We start from the raw sequence: 22,426 nt of genomic DNA, 5'->3' as shown, positions 1-22,426 counted from the left end.
AATTATACTGGTTTTGGAAAACTAAATACTTCTTAAATTATTTAACAATCGTTGTGGAATATTACAAATTATGTATAACATTACCTAATATTATTATCCTAATATTTATCTGATTTATATTTATCTGATATCTTCAGCCGATAATTTTTTGAGATTTGGATCGTTTTCAGCAATTTTCGTATTAAATCAGAGAAATATTGATCTGCCTGTTATACACATAATTGTATATCGTATATGAAGTTTACGTTTTTATTTTAAAGTAATTTTAAAGTTTCAAGTAAAGACCGATCAAACATAAAACCGATCAAACGACGAGATGAAGACAAATTTAAAATCTTCGTATCTTTAACTGTGATGCATCTCAACTTTTAACATTCAACGATTACATGTTACAAAGAGGTTACATAAATTTACTTTTAACTTTCCATTAACTGTGTCCTTTGTACAAAATTTTTTCTTCTACTATTTGTAATTCTTATTAGCGATTCGCAAGAGAATAAAAGACTACGATTGCAGACAATTATATGCGTCCAGAGTATTTTAAATAATTTAGTAGTTTCTACGTTGGTCTTTTAAATTCTCCGTTGACTATATTCATGCAGAATTTTGCAAGAAAAGTCGTTTTCTGCCAACACGTTCTTCGTTCGTCAATCGAGTTCAACTATTTTTATATATCTTCGGCAAAATGATCAAAGGAAAGGATTATGCTCGTTTCTGTCCATTCAAGGAATGAACTACTATCGTAATCTATCGTTCTGATAATTCTCGTCGTAATTTAGACTGGTGATCAACAGTAGCTGGCATTTGTCTCTCAAGATTACCGCTGTCTAGTATTAGTGGATCAGGGTATTAATAGCGAACACAGGCTGAAGATATGTAGTTGGGTTATTAGCAGTTAATGTCCATACTAAATTTATTCGTAGGAGAACCGCAAGGATAAAAGCGGTCCAAAGACCCATTAATACTATACCTTGTTTGCTATTCAACGTTGATGTTCGCGTTTTACTATCTCATCGCTTTATTCCATTTTTTTGTAAAAATCGATACAATATACTTACGTGGTTATGTAGGTGTAAAATGTACGATTAAATCCGGTTGGGACAAATGTGAATTGCTGTTAGTATTTTAAGTTCTATAGAATTTTTAATTACGATGTAAACACATTGGATTGAAAATTATTTTCGTCATTTATGGCTGTTGTAAGTTAATTTTATTTTCGCTTCATTTAACGGTCACTGTTTTGTTGCTTCAATTAAATTTACCACGTTGGTTTGCATAGATAATTCGAACACCAATAGCGATAATTTTGTAAAATAAAATTTTTCTCCTAGATCTCGTTAAATGTCACATAAAACATACAGGGGCAATTAGATATCTTATCAGAGTTCAAAGAAACATTGGTTGCTTGTAAAAATTCACATCGTTATTGTAAGAAGCGCAATAAAAATAACAAAAAATGATACGTTATCAGATACTATTTTGTCTGATTTATGTTTCCTTCGACTGAGCGGGTTTTTCGTGGAGGGAACTTACAATTAGATAATATATTTTACAACTCTTATCTACGTCTTTTTTTCTTCTACTTTAATATTGAACGTTTATGTTGATATTAGCAAATATGGATGACGAAAAAGAATCGATAAAATAGTAACAATACCTATTCCTACAATTTAGAAATACGCAAGTAATGTATATGAAGAGAGATAAATTCGAGTATTGAAATTTTTATAAATCACAAGTTGTCATATTGAAGAAAATAATCCTCCAAAGTACTATAAAATCTGGCATCGAGAGCATATTAATTCCAACAGTTTTATAGTAGTCATTTTATAGCAATAATATTAATTTCAACTTAAAAATTTTATTGAATATAATAGATAAAAACCACGTTGCCTAACTTTATTGAAACACGTACATATATGTACGTATATATAATAAAGTTAGTAAAAGATAACATTATTGATTATCGTAATATCATTAACCAGCAAAAAGGTAAATATGCATAAAAATAGGAAGAATTATAGAAGAATCTTCATCTTCTTCAATGATGTGTAAATTTGTGAAAGAAGATTGAGCAAACCTGTTTTGTTACGATTACAGGAAAAGATAAAGAAGATTCACGATGTCGTTAACATGTTCCAGCAATTTTTAATTTTTTTCTTTATATTTGATGAAATGTTTCCTGCGTGTTAATATCGTCACGATCAAAAAAATACTAATCGTACCAACGCGACGATGAGAGAAAAACGAGAAATTGTGCGTAGCCATGAATGTCAGTATGAATAATTGTTACTACCCTGAGTGGAGAGAAACCACGAGACAAAACCGGAAGTGTGCTTGAGTAAAGTGGATAAGCGTAATGGTGCGTTATGCACACAGAGTGTGAACACGCATTGACGTCGTCAAAGGGAGTACCTTATAAACTCTACGAAAGGGAAAAAGAAGCGTGACAAAATGACTAAAAAGCTGCGGAAGAATGTTGCGTCTCAGTCGTGTCATTTTACCGCACGACGATGTCATCGTTGCAACGTGTAATTTCCACGTACGGCTGATTTTGTACGATCTACCATACTAATCTCGAATTATGGCAATTATGGGACGTTTGCATCCGCTCAACGTTAAAAAAACGTTTAAAATTAAAAAGTTATATTCGTATCGAGATAATATACAAGTTGCAAGCTTAGTTCTTTCTCCGAAGAGAAACTAAGTCTCGCAGTCTATTTATTATATTTATGTACGTGCATTTCTTATTTATACGTTTTATTGGATATGGTTCTTAGGAATATGGTTATTCGATACACATATTTCGTATAGTCAAATGTTTCGAATTAAATATCGAATTATACATACGTGCACATACTATAGTTCCGTAGTTCCGCGTACATGCTGGTAATGTATTGTAGTTAGGTTATTTATATGGCACAAGTAGGACACTAAAATGTTTAACTGGGCTACGATGGAGAAATTTCCTTACGCTACGAATTATCACGCTCCGTTAACATACCGTAAGTTTGTTATCTACTTGAAATCTTTTGTCAAGTGCGGGCACGGCGGTTACCGAGGAATAGCAAACTTAAACTGCCGGAAGGTTAGAGTGTGCACGTGGAATGTCTTCATGCAAGGGACGTGTAAGGATATACGAGGGTCTGAAGTCACTTGATGCTCCGCTCGAGAGTCTATTCCACATTACACTTTACCTAACAGAGGAAGACCGCATCCTTACTCGAAGGTAAAGGAAATAGCCAATTGTTTCTTTTATCCCTTTATCTCTCTCCTTGATAAAACGATGATTCGATCTTTTACATTTTTATATACTATATACCATAGATATTTACATACACACAAGCTTTTGCGCAAATAAAAAAAAATAAAAAAATAGAAATAAATCTTTATAATGACGTTAACACAGTTCGAAAAATGAAGATTAAACAATAATAAGCACAAAGTCTCGTTGTTCAACAACGATTTTGCTATCGTTACAAATCTTTGGAAAGGCTATGTTGCTAATATATTCGATTGAATTTAAAAATCCCTGTAAAGAATGTAAAATACGACTTATCATATTCTTGCCTCGTACTCTTCATACCATTTTGTACAATCCTACATCTCTATCATTGACAGGGTACCAGATCTTTACAAAAATACGCTGCATCTTAATTACGGTAGAATTTTATCACGTCACCGTGGAATAATTCCTCCTTTTGCAAAAATGATCTAGACGTCGCAAGTAACGTACACGTTTAGTAAGCATCACCATACGTGTAAGAAGCGCGCGATACGTGCATTGGCAACGCACATTATTTCCCCTTGTCGGAACAGGCTGTAAGACAATACCAGAAAGTGTTCTTCACTGGAAAGAAGTAAAGTGGATAAACGTACTGGTGCGATGTGCACACAGAGGGTCATGTGCACTGCATTTAAACGTATATACTGCTTGCACACCGTGGAAATCCCGAGTGGACGGAAGCTATGGTCGTTGCAGGGGTCATTCTCAAGATCTCTGAAAACTTCAGGCGTCTCCAGCGTCCCGTGTTTTTAAAACCTTTAGTATGTATAAAAATGCAGTATAGGGACAGCAGTCGTGTACACTGCTGGACGGAGACCGCCATTGTACTTGATTTACCGAGTCGACCTACTTCCCTGAACTTTAATAACGCGCCTAGTATGATTCCTATGTGCACCTATCTGGGCTTGCAGTGCGCTTTTTCCAGATTCTTACGTTTCGCAAAAAGTATACCGCTTCAAAGGCGTACTTGGGCTTCCTTAAACATGAATATGAGATGAATATGGAATGAAATATAGTGCTGGTATTATTAAAATCGCTGGTAGTTTATGTAAGAAATGAAAATTGTAAAAATGCATAAAATATGTTGGAGTTATTTGTTTTTATTTACTCGCTCTCATTGGAAAGACCGTCGAAATCGGTCATTTAATCTTAACGTGTAATTTTAAATAATTTTTGTTCAGTAGTTGTTTTCCGTAGTGGATAAATGTTTTATATTTTAATCAAGTGTCATGAAATTGCGATTACGTGAATAAATATACCAAGCTTGTTTCAATTATAGATTTTGATATGAACGGAACAAGTACGAAAAATATAATAATGCCACATATTTTGTAGACGTAACCGCATTTATACTATTTTTATTAATTATATTATTTATTAAGATACTTATATTAAACGAATCGTACAAAATATTTACCGTCATTAGTGATAACAGGTATTTTGCTATGTGGTTTTATTGATATTACTGTTAATTTTTGTAAACCTAAAGGTAATAAAGACTCTCCTGTCCGCTGATTACTTTCAAATATAAAAATAAATAAATATATAAATATATAAATATGTAACAGATTAAATGGATTTTATGACATAAAAATAGACGCAATTTCCTATAATTCCTATTGGGAAACACTCGTATTTACCACGTTATACTGACGTTATACAACGTCGGTATTGAATTAAAGGACAAAATCCATCAAACAGTATTACACAATCGATGTGCAAGAACGATACATTTCGCTGGGATCGAACAACGATCGGTTTATTTATCATGCAGAACAGGGAAGGAACACGTGTGGTTGGAAGCGGCGCGACCGAGGGGACACCCATAGCCTTGGTGCCAATTATATTCTCATGGGTTTCTCATAGTTGGCGAGGAGCTTCTAAGCGAAGGAAAATACCACAAAAAGATGCTTTCAGTTCTCCAACAAAACGGTGAGAGAGAATGAACGAGCAAGTTCGAGTGGTACGACGAATCCACGACGAAGCCATTACTACGTTCTTTGCCGGGGAAGTAATGTGTTATTGAGGAGCTACCAGGTGTAACTTATGCCTCCACCAAGGCTCGAGAGTTCATATTGTACCTGGAGCTCCTATGAAGTGCCCCGACAATAATGGCCCACCCTTTGTGCACGATGCTCTATTGATGTCGAGAGGAATTCCGTAACGTCTGCGACCTGGAAGCTCTCTCCCTCTCTCTCTTTCTCTCTTTTTCTCTCCTTTCATTGTCTTCTTTTTTCCATCCAACACGCAATCTCTTTCTATCTCGGAATCGAGGGTATCTGGCCTTCTTTCTACTCTAAAATAACTACATTTCGACTGCGGTTCACAAGTAGGAAGAGAACGAGTATCGTGTATGGACTAGGTATTATTGCCGTGGCACACGAGACGTGTTACCTGAATCCACCTGGATTTTGTCCGATTGTCGACTCGGTCGAGGCGTTTGTTCGAGGGGTCTCGTGTGCCGTGATCGAATTTGGATTCTACCTTTTTAAGGGCTCGTTAAAAGACTTTGGGGTTTTGTCTGAGGACGGACAGAAGCGAGATCAATCTCGCGTTTTCCATTGTCGGTGGAAGCGAGGGTGTCCAGGCTGTCGTTTCAATAGGCAGCCGAGGGTTGTTCAACGAGTGTGACGAACCTTTCCACAAAAATAACTCTTGACGACGTAATTCGAAATATCTTTTGTGGCGAAACATCGGAAGGCATCGCGTCGCATCCACGAGGCCTCCTTAAGCACCGCATTGGTGAAAGTTAACAGCGTTTCCTGTTATCCGCTGGTGCATGCACCGTGTTTGATATTCTTATTACAAACGCGAAGCTTTTTATACGTTGTTAAACAAGAAAGAGCCGCAGAGAAATCGATTCGCATATCAAGCGTGCAAAGGGAAAGCGAAAGCTAAGATTTATGTCAATATTTGCGTGTTTACTGACTGAAATGTTGAAACTCTCTATAATATCCTGTTCAATATTTAACGAAAAATTGAAACACAAACTTCGAAACGACATACGAATCTCTTTTTCATTGAGATGATTTCAATCTCGACGAAGGGATTATTTTGCAGCGCATAACGAATCACTAAACAAACTATGTTACTGTAAGTTTCGAGAATAAAGCATTATATGATAATGGAAGAAAAAAGTCCACTTTCTGCGATAGTTTCTTCAATTTTCTCTGGCCTGTCTAATAACAACTTGAAACAAGATGAGAATTTCACGCCTCGTGGCTTTGCAAACGACAGTGATATATAAAAAGTAATTCCATGAAAAATATTGTCTTCGTTTTATCGATATATTATTGTAAATGGTGTATTGAATTTATGAACAGTACGAATTTTACTTCAAAAGTTTGAAGTTTATTAAACGATTTAATAGAAAGTTTAATACGCAATAGTACGAACTCTTGGAACAAATTCTTTTAAAATACCTATCAAAATGGTTGCAAATAAAATGTAACATTAATGTCTAATGGAAGAGTAAACGTTTTAGAAATAACAGCACTTGCAATTGTCTCGGAGCTAGCTGATAGATAAGATAAGGTGCGGACAGTGCACAGGTAGTGAAGTTCCTTATTCGTAGATTACATGTGCATCGTGAAATATGCGAGGGCGAAGCGTTTAAACGACGTCGATGCCTGTTAACGTATGATTTCCGCTCGTCTTATTGGAATATTCTGCAATGCCCGCCCCCACTCTTCTATATTGGGCAATAAGAAAATTGAGGGCACCGATCGTTCTTTACACTGAACATCGATTATACGTTCTCACGTGAGTAGGAATAAGACTATGCCAGAGATTCATTTACTATCGCTCTCGCTTAATCTCAGGGTGAAGAGATGTTTCAGCTCATAGAGACCTACTAACATTTTAACATTTCATCAATATTACGTAATTACAGGGACTGTGAGATGAGATTGAAATTGAAAGAATTCTTCAATCGTAACTGTGCAAAATCATATTTTCATTTTATCACAGACATGTTCATCTGTCATTGAGTTAGGGTAATGTTTAGCGTGAATCTTTTGTTTTTATATTACCAATCATAAGTTGATCAAACTAGCGTGGCTATGAAGAATATGTTGAGCATGTTGAGTTATATGAGTTGTGGTTTGTCTCATAATGTATAGTAGGTCGAAAGTGAATAAGAAAATACTATGAAATAAACCATTGTTTTCAAGAAAATCGATTTTCAAATTATATCAAATATACGTTCGTGTAACTCTCAAGTAATAGTGCGATGGTGCGCCTATATCTTTCTTTCATTAAATACTTTGTCTTATTTTGTGTTTATTTAGCCTTACAGCGATAAGATATATAGTACATTTCACAGAAAGAGATGTACCCTAAGATATACGTATGGCGTTAAGTGCACGCGTACTGATACATATCTAAGATGGATTTTCTGGAAAATAAAATCTTCTTCTATAAAGCTTTATTCTCCGTCTTTGATTTATTATGGAAACGCTTATTTAATAGTACTACATTTTATGAAAGAATTTGTATTTCCATAAAAAATTGTTGAGAACGACGTGTTACTTTTATTAAAGGATTTAATACGAAAGCACCAAACGATTAATCAAACTTTGGTACATTAATAAGAAATAATCTAAATAATTATAATTATATACACGTCGTATAAAGTTTTATTTTACACACAGGAAAAATGAGCGTTTGGAAATTTTGTATATTATCTACAAAGTTTTTTCAATACGAATAATAATGTTAGTCCTCGCGTGTTAGAAATAAGAGCCAATTAAATTAAAATATTGCGAAGTTCTGTTATAAATGCCCATTGAATTTATTTCTTGTAAATTATTATATAATGGAATACAATTTTCTAAAGTACAAAGCTGCTGTAAAAACTACGCTACTCAAAAATCTTTCAAAATTAATTCGAAAGCACTAACAACTTTTAAGAACTGGATAAATATTTCTAATAAATTGTTGCTAAACGTGCATGTATTGCGATAGGATGCTTTAAATTCGATTTTATTTCGAAGTACAATGGTTTAAAAAATAACTTAATAAACATACTTTATTTAAACACAATTATTATTATTAATTTAACTTAACAAATGGTCAATATAAAAACGTGGAAGTTCGTTAGTTAAAAGTTTGTTATATTACTATGAAACGAATGCAAATACAATTCATACAACTCGATGCAAATAATCGACAAAGGTGCAAACATATAAAATTATCTCATCTTTTTCTTTTCTAATTACAGGGTTGGCTGAATGAATTTGAACGCGTTTATTGCTCGATCATTAGCGATGAAACTGTCTTGATTTACTTTTACTTTGAAATAATTTCATTTACCAGTAAAAGCTGTAAAAGCTTTATAATCCCTCGTTTGTCCACTAATTTCCGAATAAACCGTCGACGTTGCAACTTGTTTATTAATCAAGTTCTCTGTACACATAGAAATCTAACGTTTTTATACCCAAACCAGCATCTGTCCCAAAATTACTCGGGAAACGTTGCTCCTACTCTTTCAGCGTTAACAGCAACGTATGCACCGTGCGCTATATTTTTTATACACAGGAACGTCCCTTTTTGGAAAGGTCTTTAAGTTACATCCCGGCCTGTTTGTTACTTCTGGCGAGGTCGTGTGGTTCAAGCGGCGGCAATTAACGTACTGTATTTTCTCGGCTAACCTTTTAATCTCTCCACCACAGCGGTTTATCTAAATTGTGCTAGTTGGTAGTGTGGGAACGATGCACACGACGTGTCATGGGAAGGAAGTAGAGCGAATGCATCACGATAAATGTGTCTGGGCTGTGAGCACGACTTAAAGGGCGGAGCTAAAAAAGGATTGAAGACGATTTACGTGGAAGGTGGTGATAAGTGCTTCAACAACATTACCTCATGCTATTTATATCATTTTTCCTATTTTCATACGTGCGCACGAATCATGCTCTCTGCGGGAGATCTGAAGAAGCAGCCTATTATTATTTATTTATCTTTCTCCAGAAATGATTTTTCTGCGTAATTCGTTCTTGTACGTTCTGATGTATATTTAATAGCGTTATTATTACTGTTATTTCAAATATTGTTCTTCATCCACGCAATGCGATTCTTTTATGTGCAATTTGATGATTCTTCTAACAGATGTTATAAATTGATAGAATACGTACAAGCTAACACACGTGTTTAACATACAAAAAATGTAAATCCTATAAATTCAATTTCATATTTTTTTACTTTTATAAATAAACTTCGTATGCACGCTGCCTGCATTTTGCTAAACGTAACAATCAGAAAATTGGAAGGACCGTTGAACATACACCCGGAGGGATCGTTAACACGAATCAATTAGTTCACATCGTATTTCTGAAATTTGTCGAATTTCTTCAATTTCGAGTAATTTATACACAGATGGTGTATGAAGGTAGAAAAGGAGGCTGCTGAAATATCAGTATTATACAGACACTCTGTCGGTAAAGAGACAAGAGGCAGCGAGCACGAGGTATCCGATGCCACGAGCAGCTTATAAGTACGGTCCTGAGGAATGCGCCCGTCCGATCCCACGGCTTATACCCTCTCCTGTCTTTCTCTTTCCTCTTCTACTTTCTCTTTCTCTCTCCCGTCTCTTCTCGATGGTAATATCGCTAAGGTTAGGCCGTTCGAAGGCTTCTGCATGCATTCGAACGATCGGTGACTCTCCTAGATCGGCAAATTCAACGATCGATTCGCAACGGTGCCTATCCACTTTAGCTTTTCGCATGAGTTAGTAAGTCAATGCATAAATACATCGTAGTACCGCGACGCGACACGACCAAGAAATTAGAGAGTTAGAAAGTCAAAATCAGCTTTCGACAATTTAAAGCAACCGAGTGATGTATCATCGTGAGTGCGGTGGATACAGTAGCCCAGGTGGATTTCCTAGGGATAAAACCACGCCGAGGAATTTTCTGAATTTATCGTTGGTCATTAGGTAACACGTTTGTCAAATGAGATTAAAATTACTTGATATAGTTTTAACGGTATGCGTAGAATGTTCCGATCGCTGTTAGAAATTATCGAGTGCGTCATTTCAGAGTGGCTTTAATGCATCCCTTTTAGAAATATTTCTTCAACCAGATAGCAGTTTCCGAGTGTTCCTTTTTCCACGGTAACAAATTCCCATTTCACTTTAGATATTTATTCGTTCGGCTTCCTCAGAATCTTAGAATTCCAACTTTTTCCATGGGACTTTCTTAGATCGTTGGATCGTACGTCTTCGAAGGGATTCATGGTTTTTAGATTTTCTTCTAGCCTTTTCCTACGTCCATGTTTGGTTTAACCAGTTCGTTTCGGACTTACTGGGATAGTGGATCTATTTAACACGTCAACCAGTTGAACAGGTACAAAACAACATGAGAAGTGGCAAGTCGTTACTATATGTACAACGTTACGTTTCTTTCACGTATGTGAAAATCTTTGCATGTGAGTTTACTTTGTTTAAGTAAAATTCCACGCTGTTTCCTCTTCGATCGGTTTTCCGCATATCGGAAAAATGGGAACGTAGCTAAAATATATCGGTAAAATCGTAACAAATATCCCCTTCCTCCCTCAAAATTTCTACGATTTTATTACATATTACGTATTAACTTATGCGTATTGTTGAAAATATTATTTACCGTATTATTACTCATCCCAATATCTTGAAAATCAGTTTTTTGCAGAAATGAAAAAGAAATATTTTCCAGATTATCAACTAACAAACATAGATATCATAACTTTACAGCAATAGACGAGCAAAAGTTGACAAAGACAGAAGTTGAAAGAGCAATTTACAGAAATTTAAAAGAAAGAAAAGAAAGAAAGAAGAAAAATGCAGAATCAAATTTCGTTAAAAACGTTCTCTACGAATACTTTTATCCCGATGAAATGTTACCGTCTCCTGAATCTTGTCTCGTTACAAGTTATCAAATAATGTAATTAAGATTTCCAGTTACTTACATTTGAACTAATTCGAATATAATTGAATAGCACTGAAAATGTTTCACTTTCCATAACTGTACATTACAACTGTGTGTAAGAATAATGCTTTCATCTCCCATTATACTCGAGCATATTCTAAAAGCATGAAACGTGAAAGATTTCATTTTGTGTTTTGGTTCTATAACAGTATTCCTGTTCGTTCTAAGCAAAGTGTTCTCCGTTATATGCTCTCGTTCGTGTCATTTATTTCATCTCGTTTTACATTGAATAAAACTTGCGAGTTATGTCTTTACAGGCAACGAAACAACAACAAAAGTGCCACGACTTTTTCACTAGTTGTTGGTTTCGGCTTGCCTCCATTTGGCGAAACAATGGGGGGACTTGGTTTCTTGAATTCCTACTTGCCAGATGCATCGGCATATTTGGGGTCATGTTGCGGTACTGCAACCTAATCGCGATCGGTTAATACGGTAAGATGTTCTCAATGATTTGCAGTCCGAGCAAGCGCAACGGTTCAGAAAAGAAAGGAAGATAAAAGATAAGCCGGACGACGCGTCGCACCGCACCGCACCGCACCGCGTCGCGCGCCAGTACCTTGGGATCATTTTAATGACGCAATCTTCGTTGACTCGCGTGAAAGTTGACTTGCGTGCAGGTCCTACCTGCTCTTTCCGCTCCTTACGAAGAATAGTTGGAAACGATACTATCGAATGTCTCGCTGAGATCGAATGTCACGCAGATGATCTTATTCCCTTCACCTTACTATCACGTTAATTGCGTTTAAATTGCAGCAAATAATAGACTGCCTCTATATATATCGCAGTAACGCGTTTCAAAAGTGTCACGGCTGGGGATAATTCTGTTTTGTCTCAGGAGAATGTCAAAATGTGGAAGAGAGAGTCTAAGATGAAGAATAGAAAATCAGAAAAATAATATTTGGTTAGCGTTCTCTAGAGTCTGTTCTTTTAGCCAATATTAGGTGTTTAGTGTGAAACGTGTTTCGTGGGTTACCAAATAGTTTTTCGCTCTTCTGGAAGAACTTGTTTGAGTCGTGTAATTTTAAAAGTACATATTTGTGATATAATTATCGGATTTGTATGACCTATATGATAAGAAAGGTGCATTCTCTCGGATTATGAACACAGTGGTTCAGGAAAATATTCTGAATATTTCAGGGAATTTTTATGGATATATTATGTGTATTGTACGAAGCTTTTTAAGATTTCTTTAGCGCTGTAACGAGACACGAGTATGATTATATTGGTCGAATTTGAAACGAATCTGAAAATGTGCGTGGAAATCATAAGATATTTACCGCAAGTATACATTTTGCAGAGATCATCAGAATATTTATTACGTTAATAAACTATAATATTTGTAGCGGGACTATCTTTAGCCTACGTTATACGTCTAATTGCACATTTGCAACAAATAACATGTAAATACTGTACAAATTTTCAGATTGGTATCAAATTTTATCAAAATAATCACGTGCTCCATTACAATGTTAATGAAACTTCAAAAAAATTCACAATATATTCATAAAAATCGGACAGTATGCGTATTCGTAAGAAAGTTTTCTGTCGTAAGTTAAGTTATTTCCCTGAGTCATTGTATGTACGTACGTATTATGTCAGAAACAATTTTGTGGTTTATGTACGTTCAACGAAGTCTACAGTCATTTTCTTCGAACAAAAATGTGTATCACAATTGAAATTTCTTTGCAACTGAAAAATTGAATATTTTTGGTAATTTAATAAATTTATATCGTAATTAATACTTGCGTCATTCGTGTTACGCTTTGGTAACTTTTGCATTACCTACCCACGATCTTTCTAAAGAGATCGAAAATACATTTAGGTCACGAACGCATAATTTGTCGGTTCAAATACTTCGTCGAGGTGAATGCGTGGTATAAAACCAATTCGTACCGAAACGATTAATCTGCTTCTACTCGGCGACTATTTTTTTCTGTATGATACGAAATATCAATGGAAGTGATGATGGAGCGCAAGATAATTTCAGATCCTAGTGCATACGTAAATATGATAGGTGAATATGCACGTAAAAGAACTTACTTTTAGTTTTTGAGTATGACCACATCGGCAACAGCAGTACGACATGTAGTCAGGTAATGCTGGCATAAACTTCAGCTGTTCCTGTTGCTGCGAGTACTCGTCTACTAGTTTGCGATACTGTACCCTGAAGATGGGCCTCGTTGTGCTCTGCGAGCCTTTACCAAGGCGTCCCATAATCGCAGAGAATGCGGCCAGGATTTTGCGCCTGCGTGTGAACCTCCTCATGCCACGGCGACCGTTGCACTTCTTCGTCCTCCAACACGATTCGAAGCGCACGGTTTGCGGCCTTTGCCAAATTTTGGCAATTTTTTCGGTTAATAAAATCAACACACTTGTCTAATCACTCGACAAATATATATTTGTCTTTCCGTTCACCGTACGAACCGAACACATCACACGAACGAGTAATTACGCGCAAATCACACGTGGGTTCTCCGTCATGACGCACCGTACTCATAATAAATTTACCATTTCGTTCGACGAGTAATATCGCCGGTGGAACGTTATTAGAAAGTATAAACGGTCGAATGACTTGATGTTTCATACTTCATCTGTGGCTTACCGATCGAAGGTCACTCTTTGAACAAGCGTCAATCGGACCCAACATCAATTCGAGACGCGAATTTTCTTCGGAACAAGCTGTCGATTTAACTAGCACTCACTTGTCCACGGCACCACCTAGCACACTTTCTAATTCGCATACTACCGGCATACCGGCTGTACAGCATTCAGCACTACCCAGTGAAACCTTCATTCACTTATCAGCGAACAGGCACACTTTTCGAGGAATTCACTCCGTCTCCGCCTATGATAAAACGCGTAAAGATAATAGTACCATGGTGTTGCCTGAATACGACGTTCTTCCGAGCACTTGAGAAAACCAACTGATGCGTCTCGATCACTTTATGCATCCGGGAAAATCGTCTGAGGAATCTGGATCACGCACAAATAAAAATACTTCACAGAACTATGAGGAAGGCACGTTTCAATGATTGACACGTGTGTTTCTTTCCGGTGTCGATGTCTTCTTAGCTTCTCGTTGCTCGTTTTCGACTCGCTGAAACAATAATCTCGTCCATGGTATGTTGCTCTTCTATTTTAAAGTCGTCGCATAAACATCGCCTCTACGTGTCCGTAAGCGGAGCGAAACGTTTCTGTAGATCGTCGACTACGACTATAAATATTGCACCGATTCATCGGGACAATAAAAGCGTTTCGCGGTATCCATGCTTCTCTGGTACGGTCTTCGAAAATTATCCAGTACCACCTTGTACCGCTGTAAGGTATACTATCGTTGGCAGGTGATCATCCGTCTCTGATCCGGTAGACCGGTCCGATCGCTTTACGCGTGGGACACGCACGGAACATCCAGGGCTCCACTTCGTGGCGTATGTAGTCTTCACCGAGTGTCGTTCTGCATGCCGATCCGTGGAAACCGGTTAACGAGTTCGAAACTGCCTTTCGCTTCGTCCTCGTCGACTGTCAACCATACTTGCATCTACCACTAGCACGTTAACTTTGCGTCTTTTTCTCGTGCACTCTTCACTCTTCTATTTTTCTCTTCTGTTTTTATCCTTATGGCTAACGGACACGAAAGCCAATCAATCGACTAGAGATATCGTTCTGACCTAAATTTTCCAATTGGCCCGATTACCTTGCTCGAACTTTACCGTTGATAATGCTACCTGTTGCACTGTTGCATATAGTAATATTCGCGGGATACCCGCGTGTCGTTTCGCTTCATCCCTGAATCGATTGATCCAAACGTAGAGACAACTAGCAAGCTCGAGTTCCCTACTAGTTTTACACGTTTTCTCTCTTTGCACTGAGCAAGCACTGCCGGATACGACTCCGTTATACGAACGTGGCAATACGAACGGAGTTAGATTTACGAGTAGAAAGACGATCTTTAGCGTGACGACATTCCGTTCTCTGGCACAACCTTCGGAAGCGAGGTATACTCGTTACAGCACGACGATTTCACTGAAACTCCTAAACACCAAGAACCGAACAATACTAGTTTTTAAGGGAAAATCGGGTACATGAGTAATGATTGGTATGGGAAGAGAGAGAGAGAGAGAGAGAAAGAGAGAGATAAACACAGAGAGAGATAGAGAGAGAAAGAGAAAAAGAGAGTAGCTTGAATGGAGCACGTTGATTCGGTTAATCTAGAAAACGTCTGTTTTCTAGAGCGATTCACGAGCCGGCAGAAGGCTTCGCGTGCCTTCTCTCTACTGTCAACTGGAAGGGCTGGAGAAGAGATGCCGGTGAATTTTCGTGCCCCCTTCCCCTGGTGGACGTCGCAGTTTCGGTCCTACCTGACAGAGGCCAATCCAGGTGGTGCTCCTCTCGAGCGAGACGAGCTGCCTAGAGCATGCTAGCCGGCCCAGCAATGGCAATACCTCCCGGTACGTATAGAGAGAGACTGAAGTCGAAAGAAGAACACGAAGCAGGAGTAGCACCAGGCGGCCCACACGGCTCTATCCCCACCAGACTACGGAACCGAGCAGCAGAGCGACCGACCGACCGACCTCTTCTCTCCGACCGCTTTCTTGCTCCAACTGCGGCATTGAACACGTTCAACGGCAGCTGGCGAATACCAGCTATCCTCTTCCTTGTCAGCCTTTGCATCTGGCCGCTCTCCTTGTCCTGCTTTCGCACAGCCAGAGCCGTTCTCGAGAGAGGCCGCAACGCGCCGATCGCATGAGTTTGCGATTCGCGTTCTTTGACCTCCTGCCGGCACACGATCGTGGACTCGTGTCGGACCACGGACGTTACTCTTGATACCTTCCACTTCGTGCACGACATCCGCGACGTCATCGATCGAGGATCGATCGACGCGCGGTTCGCAAACAAGGGTAAGGTCCCGCGCGTTCCATCTTTTCGTGCATTTTTTGCCTTTTTCTTTGCTTCGCAAACCTCGTTCCGAAAGGAGGTGCCGGCCAAGTCGATCTTCCCGATCGTGAAATCGGCCATCGTTAAACCGAGCATTCTTTCTCGAGCCGTGGCAATTCGGAAGAATCCACGCGGGTCAATTGTCGCGATCGTCGCAGGCAGCGTGAGTACCGTTAGATCGATGGATTCCATAGGTACACAGAGAAAGTAGCCGATATCATGTTTAGCGCTATTTTATAATTGACTTTGTGAATGCAGTCATGAGTCGAGAAATTGAATGTATTAAACGTATGGTAGATGTGGGAGCTTCTTTTATTGATGCGCCCACTCTTCAATGGGCACTCCAACCGTTATGGAGGTGCACTGTAAACGAACGTATTTTCCCGCGATTGAACTTTCTAAAGCTATTTATATTTTATACACACGCGTAAACGCAATGTAATGCAGTCGCGCGTTTTTGAGATAGTTCGACGTCTCTGCTTCGGGAAAATCAGCAGAAAACCTGTAAATGTTTACAGTGCTAAATACGATAAAATATTGGTTTCTATATGTTCACGAATTTGTTAATAAGTATGAATACTAGTCCATGTATGTACATATATTGGTTATATGTACATCCCTGCTCCTAATTACTTATAAGTATTGGGACACTCATAGAAACTTAAACAAAATCTAAGAAATTATTAGGAAATTATCAGAACATTTTGGAAAAACGCTGAGCTATGAAGAATTCATATATTCAATAGTATAATAATAATCTTATTAATTTTCGATGTATCAGTATAATAAAAATACATTATTCTATTTGTTGTCATTCGGTTCTACGCAGAATATAAACGATTTTACGAAATACATTCAGATCTTGAGCAGATTTATCGAACTTCTCTATTTCATTCCTTCGATGATATTTAGGTTAAAAAATTGTGAAGCTTAATATATAATTGTTATAATTTACTACATTAATGTTAACAAATTTTTGTTACAATGTAATGTAACGTCGTGTATTCTTGAGATAGTGGTTTTTTTAAAGAAAAAAGTTATTAAAAAATTTATTTGGACATAGACACTCAAGATGTTGCAACTGATAATTTTCTTACAATGTGGAAATTGTAAAATTTCATCCGTGCAAACTATATTATCTGGTAAAGTTAAATATTTCATCAACGTTAAATATTGTAGTTTCTTCCGCGATAGAGAAATTACAAATAAATGAACGATGGAAAGAAACCTTTCGCAAGCTGTCTCCTAATAATCTTGTAGTTTCGTTGACATTAAATATTAAAAATGTAAAAAAGAGATTGTTGTGAGAATTATAAGAACGTATCGTATACAGCTTTCTGTAAACATACGTACATATATTACATCAAGTAAATGAGATAAAAATCTAAGAAATAATCGATAGATACTGAAATTTATATTTATTGAATTAGCTGGTATTCCTAAAATAAATGTCATGAAAATTGTCTAATTTTATAAGATTATAAATCCTGGCTACGTATACAAATGTAGGTTTCTTAGAGTTTACACAAATTATAGGACCATTAGCATTAGGTAGAAAATAGCTTATTGTGTCGAGATAAGTTTTATTGGAACACTTTTACCGATGTCTTCGTAATAACACCATTATTCACAAGGCGTGGAGTTTCGACGAAGATAAAAAGATAGATGCGTGTAACAAGAGATAAGCCGCATACATAAGAAAGTAGCCTATAAATTACACAGAACTTTTCGGTTATCGAGATAAATGGGAAAATGTCGTGTAATCGCGGATTTACGAGTATCGATGCTTTCGGGAAGAAAAAGCGTTAAATACGTGCTTCTTCGAGTTACTATATGCAAGTCGGATAATTCTTTCTCGATTTACATAGGATACTGGTTTAAGAACTATGATACACCATCCGGCCATGAAAATTAACAACAGTTGCATGGTGATCAATCTACAAAATTCAAAGTAATAACAAGTAAAGGAGGATAATTGAAAATTCAAATATTACGTCGTAACGTGTAATTTCTACGAACTTACGCAAGCAAGTCGATCACCTGGTCAGTAATAAAGTAGATAATAAAAATGTAGATGGTATTCTTCTGTAAACGATGTAACATTCTGTTAACAAAGTAAACCTTCGCGATATGAATTGCAAACAGTTTTCAATTACAGAACATTAAATAATCGAGACGCAAGGGAAAATGTCGTGTAATCATATATTTTTAAGATTCGTGAGGTCCGGAATTTCGTTGGACGAGCTATCAAGTTCTTTTTTTTTTTTGGTATAAACAGAAAGTCGAGTTAGGAATACGGGAGCTGCTCTCAAATTCAATTACTGCAGTTACCGCGGAAAACGGGGTGGACGGATACGAGGTAGTAAAGGTAGTACGGCTCGCCGGTAGCCAGAGCTCGTAAATGATCTTGAGTTAATCGTCAACCCTGGCTAATTTAATGTACAAGAGATTCCACTCGGTCGTCGTGCTCGGCGTGAATTTCACGAAACCTTAAGGCGCGCTCCTAACGCCGGAATAAATCACTCGATACCCTTTCTTCGGCCGTGGACTGGAAGGAGGTTCGAGGATAATATTCCGCGCGATCGTTTATGCAGATCACGCGTTAAGATTCAACGAAGTTCCCAACGAGAAATCGTCAACGATTTCCTGTCTTCTCGCTGAATTTTATTACGACCAACGAAAATTACTGTCTACCGCCGCTCTTCTCGACACGTAGCGAACAGGTTAGAAATGTTACACCGATAGGCAATGCGTTGTACAAATTTGTAGCATCGTCATACGGTGTGACTGGAAAATTTACTCTCGTCAGAAAGATATATGTGTATTACTGACGTAAGAAAAGTTACGAGATTCGTGAAATCCTGAAACCTGTCGAAGCGTGCAACTTACGTATATTGACAAATCGTTCTAACGAAATGTAAATATTTGTTCAATTCTAGAATGTTGTAGGTATATGTATAAAACATGCTGTATGTATTTTAATTATTTAAATATACATATACTGTCTGAATAACGTACCAAAAGATCAAGTGTCTCGAGTGAAGTTGTAAAATGTATTTATAGTTTACAATCCGCTATTCCTCGAATATCATATAAATTGCATTCAATTTCCATTCAATTTTGTGCTCGATATTTAATACGACCAAACCTTTCATACGTAACGCAAATTGTTTATTCTGTCGTCTAAACGAACACGATACAAATGTTACATGCAGTGTATATAAATCTTGTGTAACTCAGCGCGTTTAACTCGGTTGCTGCGTAAGAGCTTGGCAATGCATGGTCATAGATCTTGCAGAATTTACTTCCCACGTATATATCATATATCTGTTGTATCGACGAAACAATCTCACGTGCAATTTCGGCAAATCTTCGAGCTGGTGTCGAAGGTTGAATTCGCGACAAAAGATAAGGATGTTACTTTTTGTTACGGGCATCGGCGGCGTGTTCGTTTTCTTCGTCGTAATCGACGGAGGAGAGGGTCAAGCAGGGCTAATAAAAAGCTACAGAAAGACCCGAGGCTGCATACCTTACATAGTCGCACGCCTCCACGCGACTCGCGTCCTGCAAGCCGCGTCGCGGCGCGGCGCTCTGGTCTGTTCCTTCTAACGGTCTCAACAGCCGGGATGCCTTATCAACCTGTGCTTTCAAGCTCTCCCTTCAATCTCTGTTTAGCGAGCCTGTTTGAACGGTATCAGCATGTTTAACCACCTCCGAGCTTGCGATTAGGCCGTGATATTCCTGTTTGACGTCCAATTATTTTTAAAGCTAATAGCACACAGCCGAACCTCGACTCTCTCAACTCGAATCTCGAGATCTAAAGTCTTCCCCATAGGTAGCAGACTATTATATACAATGTTGACTATATGCGTCTTTTAATTTAGCCAAAGATTCCAAATGAAGTTTAACGAAGTTTCCTAGTGGTTTGTCAGACTGTCTCTTGTTCGTCCGTGTTGTATGAACGGAGGTGTACGCAAATAGCTTTACTAAAAATTGGTAGAACGAACACCGTTTCGAATTCATTACTATTGGTTGTAAAATTTATGCTCCTTCGGCGGTCAAGTGTAGAGTGGCGCGTTCAACGACTTCGCGTCTCAATCCTTCATATTTTCCACGAGAGTCGCGTCGCGTTGGCGAGAAGCTGATATCGCAGACGGAATAAGAAAATTAAAGTCGGCTGTTAGTCATTCGTTGAAGCGTTGTTCGTGACAGGACAGTCGACCGTAGGAGCTTCTTACCGTCCGCGAGAATCGTTCATCGTCGATCAAATCTTCTGTCTCTTTCAACAAATGCGTTGCGTACTGGGTGGATCGCGTGCAGCCACGGTCTCACCAGGAAAACTCGTCATGATCGTCACGAATAGAAAGCCAAAGCGAGTCCGTGGTCGTTCGATTTATTCCATTTCTCGGTAGGCGCTGATGTAGCTACGGGGTGAGGTAGCAAGAAGTGAAATGAGGGTACGACATCGAAAAGAGGGGAGCGTACGCAGCCACCAACTAGGTACCACTATTATCTGTACGAGAATGCCAAGGTCAACCTCATTCCAAGGCAACAGTGGCCAGTATTGGAGTACGTACCCGCTGGCTGATATCGTCGCACCAAGAAGCTACCTGCGCTATCCATTTTTTCTCGTTTTTCCAGACATAAATTCTAGTAAATGCTCCACTGAAACCTTCGCTTTAACTCTACAATTGCCACACTGCCCTCCTTAATTAAAACCTTCTATCTATCGTTTCGAGATTGAAGAGAGCTTAATCGTTTCTTTGTGCCATCATTGTTTCTCTTTGTCCAATTAAAAGTATCCAATCGTTACTTCGTAACAGTCTGTGTAATGTAAGTTTACTTGAGAAATAATATTTATAAAACATTTCACAAACCGCGTTACATTTATTTGTACTTCGATTTCTATAGGAAAGTGAAATATAGATATGTTGAAAGGAAAGTTTCGAACCGACAGATCATATCAACATCAAACATTTATATCTGTAGTTCGTGATTACGAAACGAACATGTACCTTCATTAGTCAAGTCTTACCAATGTTGTAGCATTGATCGCGCTTAAACGCAACCATTGAAATATCACTTGCACACAAGACGATATCTTAAAACCAAATGCTGTATCATAAGTTTCCTTTCATCAAGTATACATACATGGATATAGTTACCGTATATATCGTAATAGAGAATTTACAGAGAAAGTTCCCATGAAATTAAAAATATCCATAATTAATTAGAGGGGTTACGTTGGCTAAGGAATTTATTTAAGAAAACGATGTTGCACGTTTCTTTCTTAATAAAAAGTATTACAAATTTATGTTTTCTACCATTCAACTTTTTAATCAATTTTATGCTCTTCTATAATAATAGATATTTTAGCTTGAAAATAATTTACTTTAGGAATCGAATAATATTTAAATACTTACTTTTCAATAACATTTAACTTTTTCCCCAGTAGCATTGCAGAATATATGCATGAGTTAATTAAGATACCGTGTACTTTTGAAACGAACAATTTATTGGCGTACAGTACGGTAGTCTGTTGCACAATTACTCTCAGCTTATCTCGCGAGTTACGTCATTATGCTTTCTAACTTTTAGTATTACAATTTATCCACGTATGTACTTACTTAAAACGATTAATAATAACATTGACATTTTTCGATGAAATAGTAAATGATATAAATTGTCTGATTACAGGAGCATATTCTTATAGCTAAACAATATGTGAAGTATATCATATGCCCGCGTTTTGATAGTTTCTTACATTCATAGCAAGGCAAGCTTCTTCCATATCTTATTTTTTATACAAATTATTTGAATCTGTATCGATTACTGCACAAGGATATGGGAGATTAAGGGAATAAAGTATTTAAATAATTTTCAATAGAATAGAGCATAAAATATAAAACAGTTAGAAAATGAAATTTCAATACTTTATTAAGGATGTTGCGTAGTTTCGATTTTAAGCGTAACTTTCCTTCATATGACTAACCATCAGCCTGGACAGAACCGGATTCTTCCTTTATTTTTATCTTTTACTAAAATCAAAAGCGTATCAGGTTCTTACGATGAAATATGTATGCTTATACATTATGGATAAGAGAAATTTCTTGAAAATAAGTTTCTTAATAGTACATTATAGACAACAGGAATAAATATATTTTACTACAATATTTGTTTTTAATATATGCTTCCCACCAGAACTCTATGAAAATTAGATCAATTAAGCAATTCATTTTTTGGTAAG

General features: G+C 37.4%; 1 protein-coding gene and 1 long non-coding RNA gene across 7 annotated transcripts in view; one reads left to right on the top strand and one right to left on the bottom strand.

The window, feature by feature from the left end:
* The window catches only part of LOC132909768 (EGFR adapter protein-like), a 288,420-nt gene that overhangs the window by 35,641 nt on the left and 230,353 nt on the right, over positions 1-22,426 (bottom strand). Inside the window, exon 1 of one of the 6 annotated variants that reach the window (XM_060964812.1) lies at positions 13,285-13,800. The exons of the other annotated variants lie outside the window; for them this stretch is intronic. Coding sequence (XP_060820795.1) covers positions 13,285-13,509 — 225 coding nt within the window. The 5' untranslated portion in view covers positions 13,510-13,800. Of the gene's footprint in view, positions 1-13,284; positions 13,801-22,426 lie in introns of those variants that run through there. 6 annotated transcript variants of the gene reach the window in all.
* Positions 14,544-15,685, top strand: LOC132909823 (uncharacterized). Its single transcript, XR_009658617.1, has 2 exons — positions 14,544-14,672; positions 15,475-15,685. It is a non-coding gene; the product is annotated as an uncharacterized LOC132909823 (long non-coding RNA).

The sequence above is a fragment of the Bombus pascuorum genome, chromosome 8 (genome assembly GCF_905332965.1).
Source record: "Bombus pascuorum chromosome 8, iyBomPasc1.1, whole genome shotgun sequence".
NCBI lineage: Eukaryota > Metazoa > Arthropoda > Insecta > Hymenoptera > Apidae > Bombus > Bombus pascuorum.
This window is presented reverse-complemented; position numbering and strand designations above follow the sequence as displayed.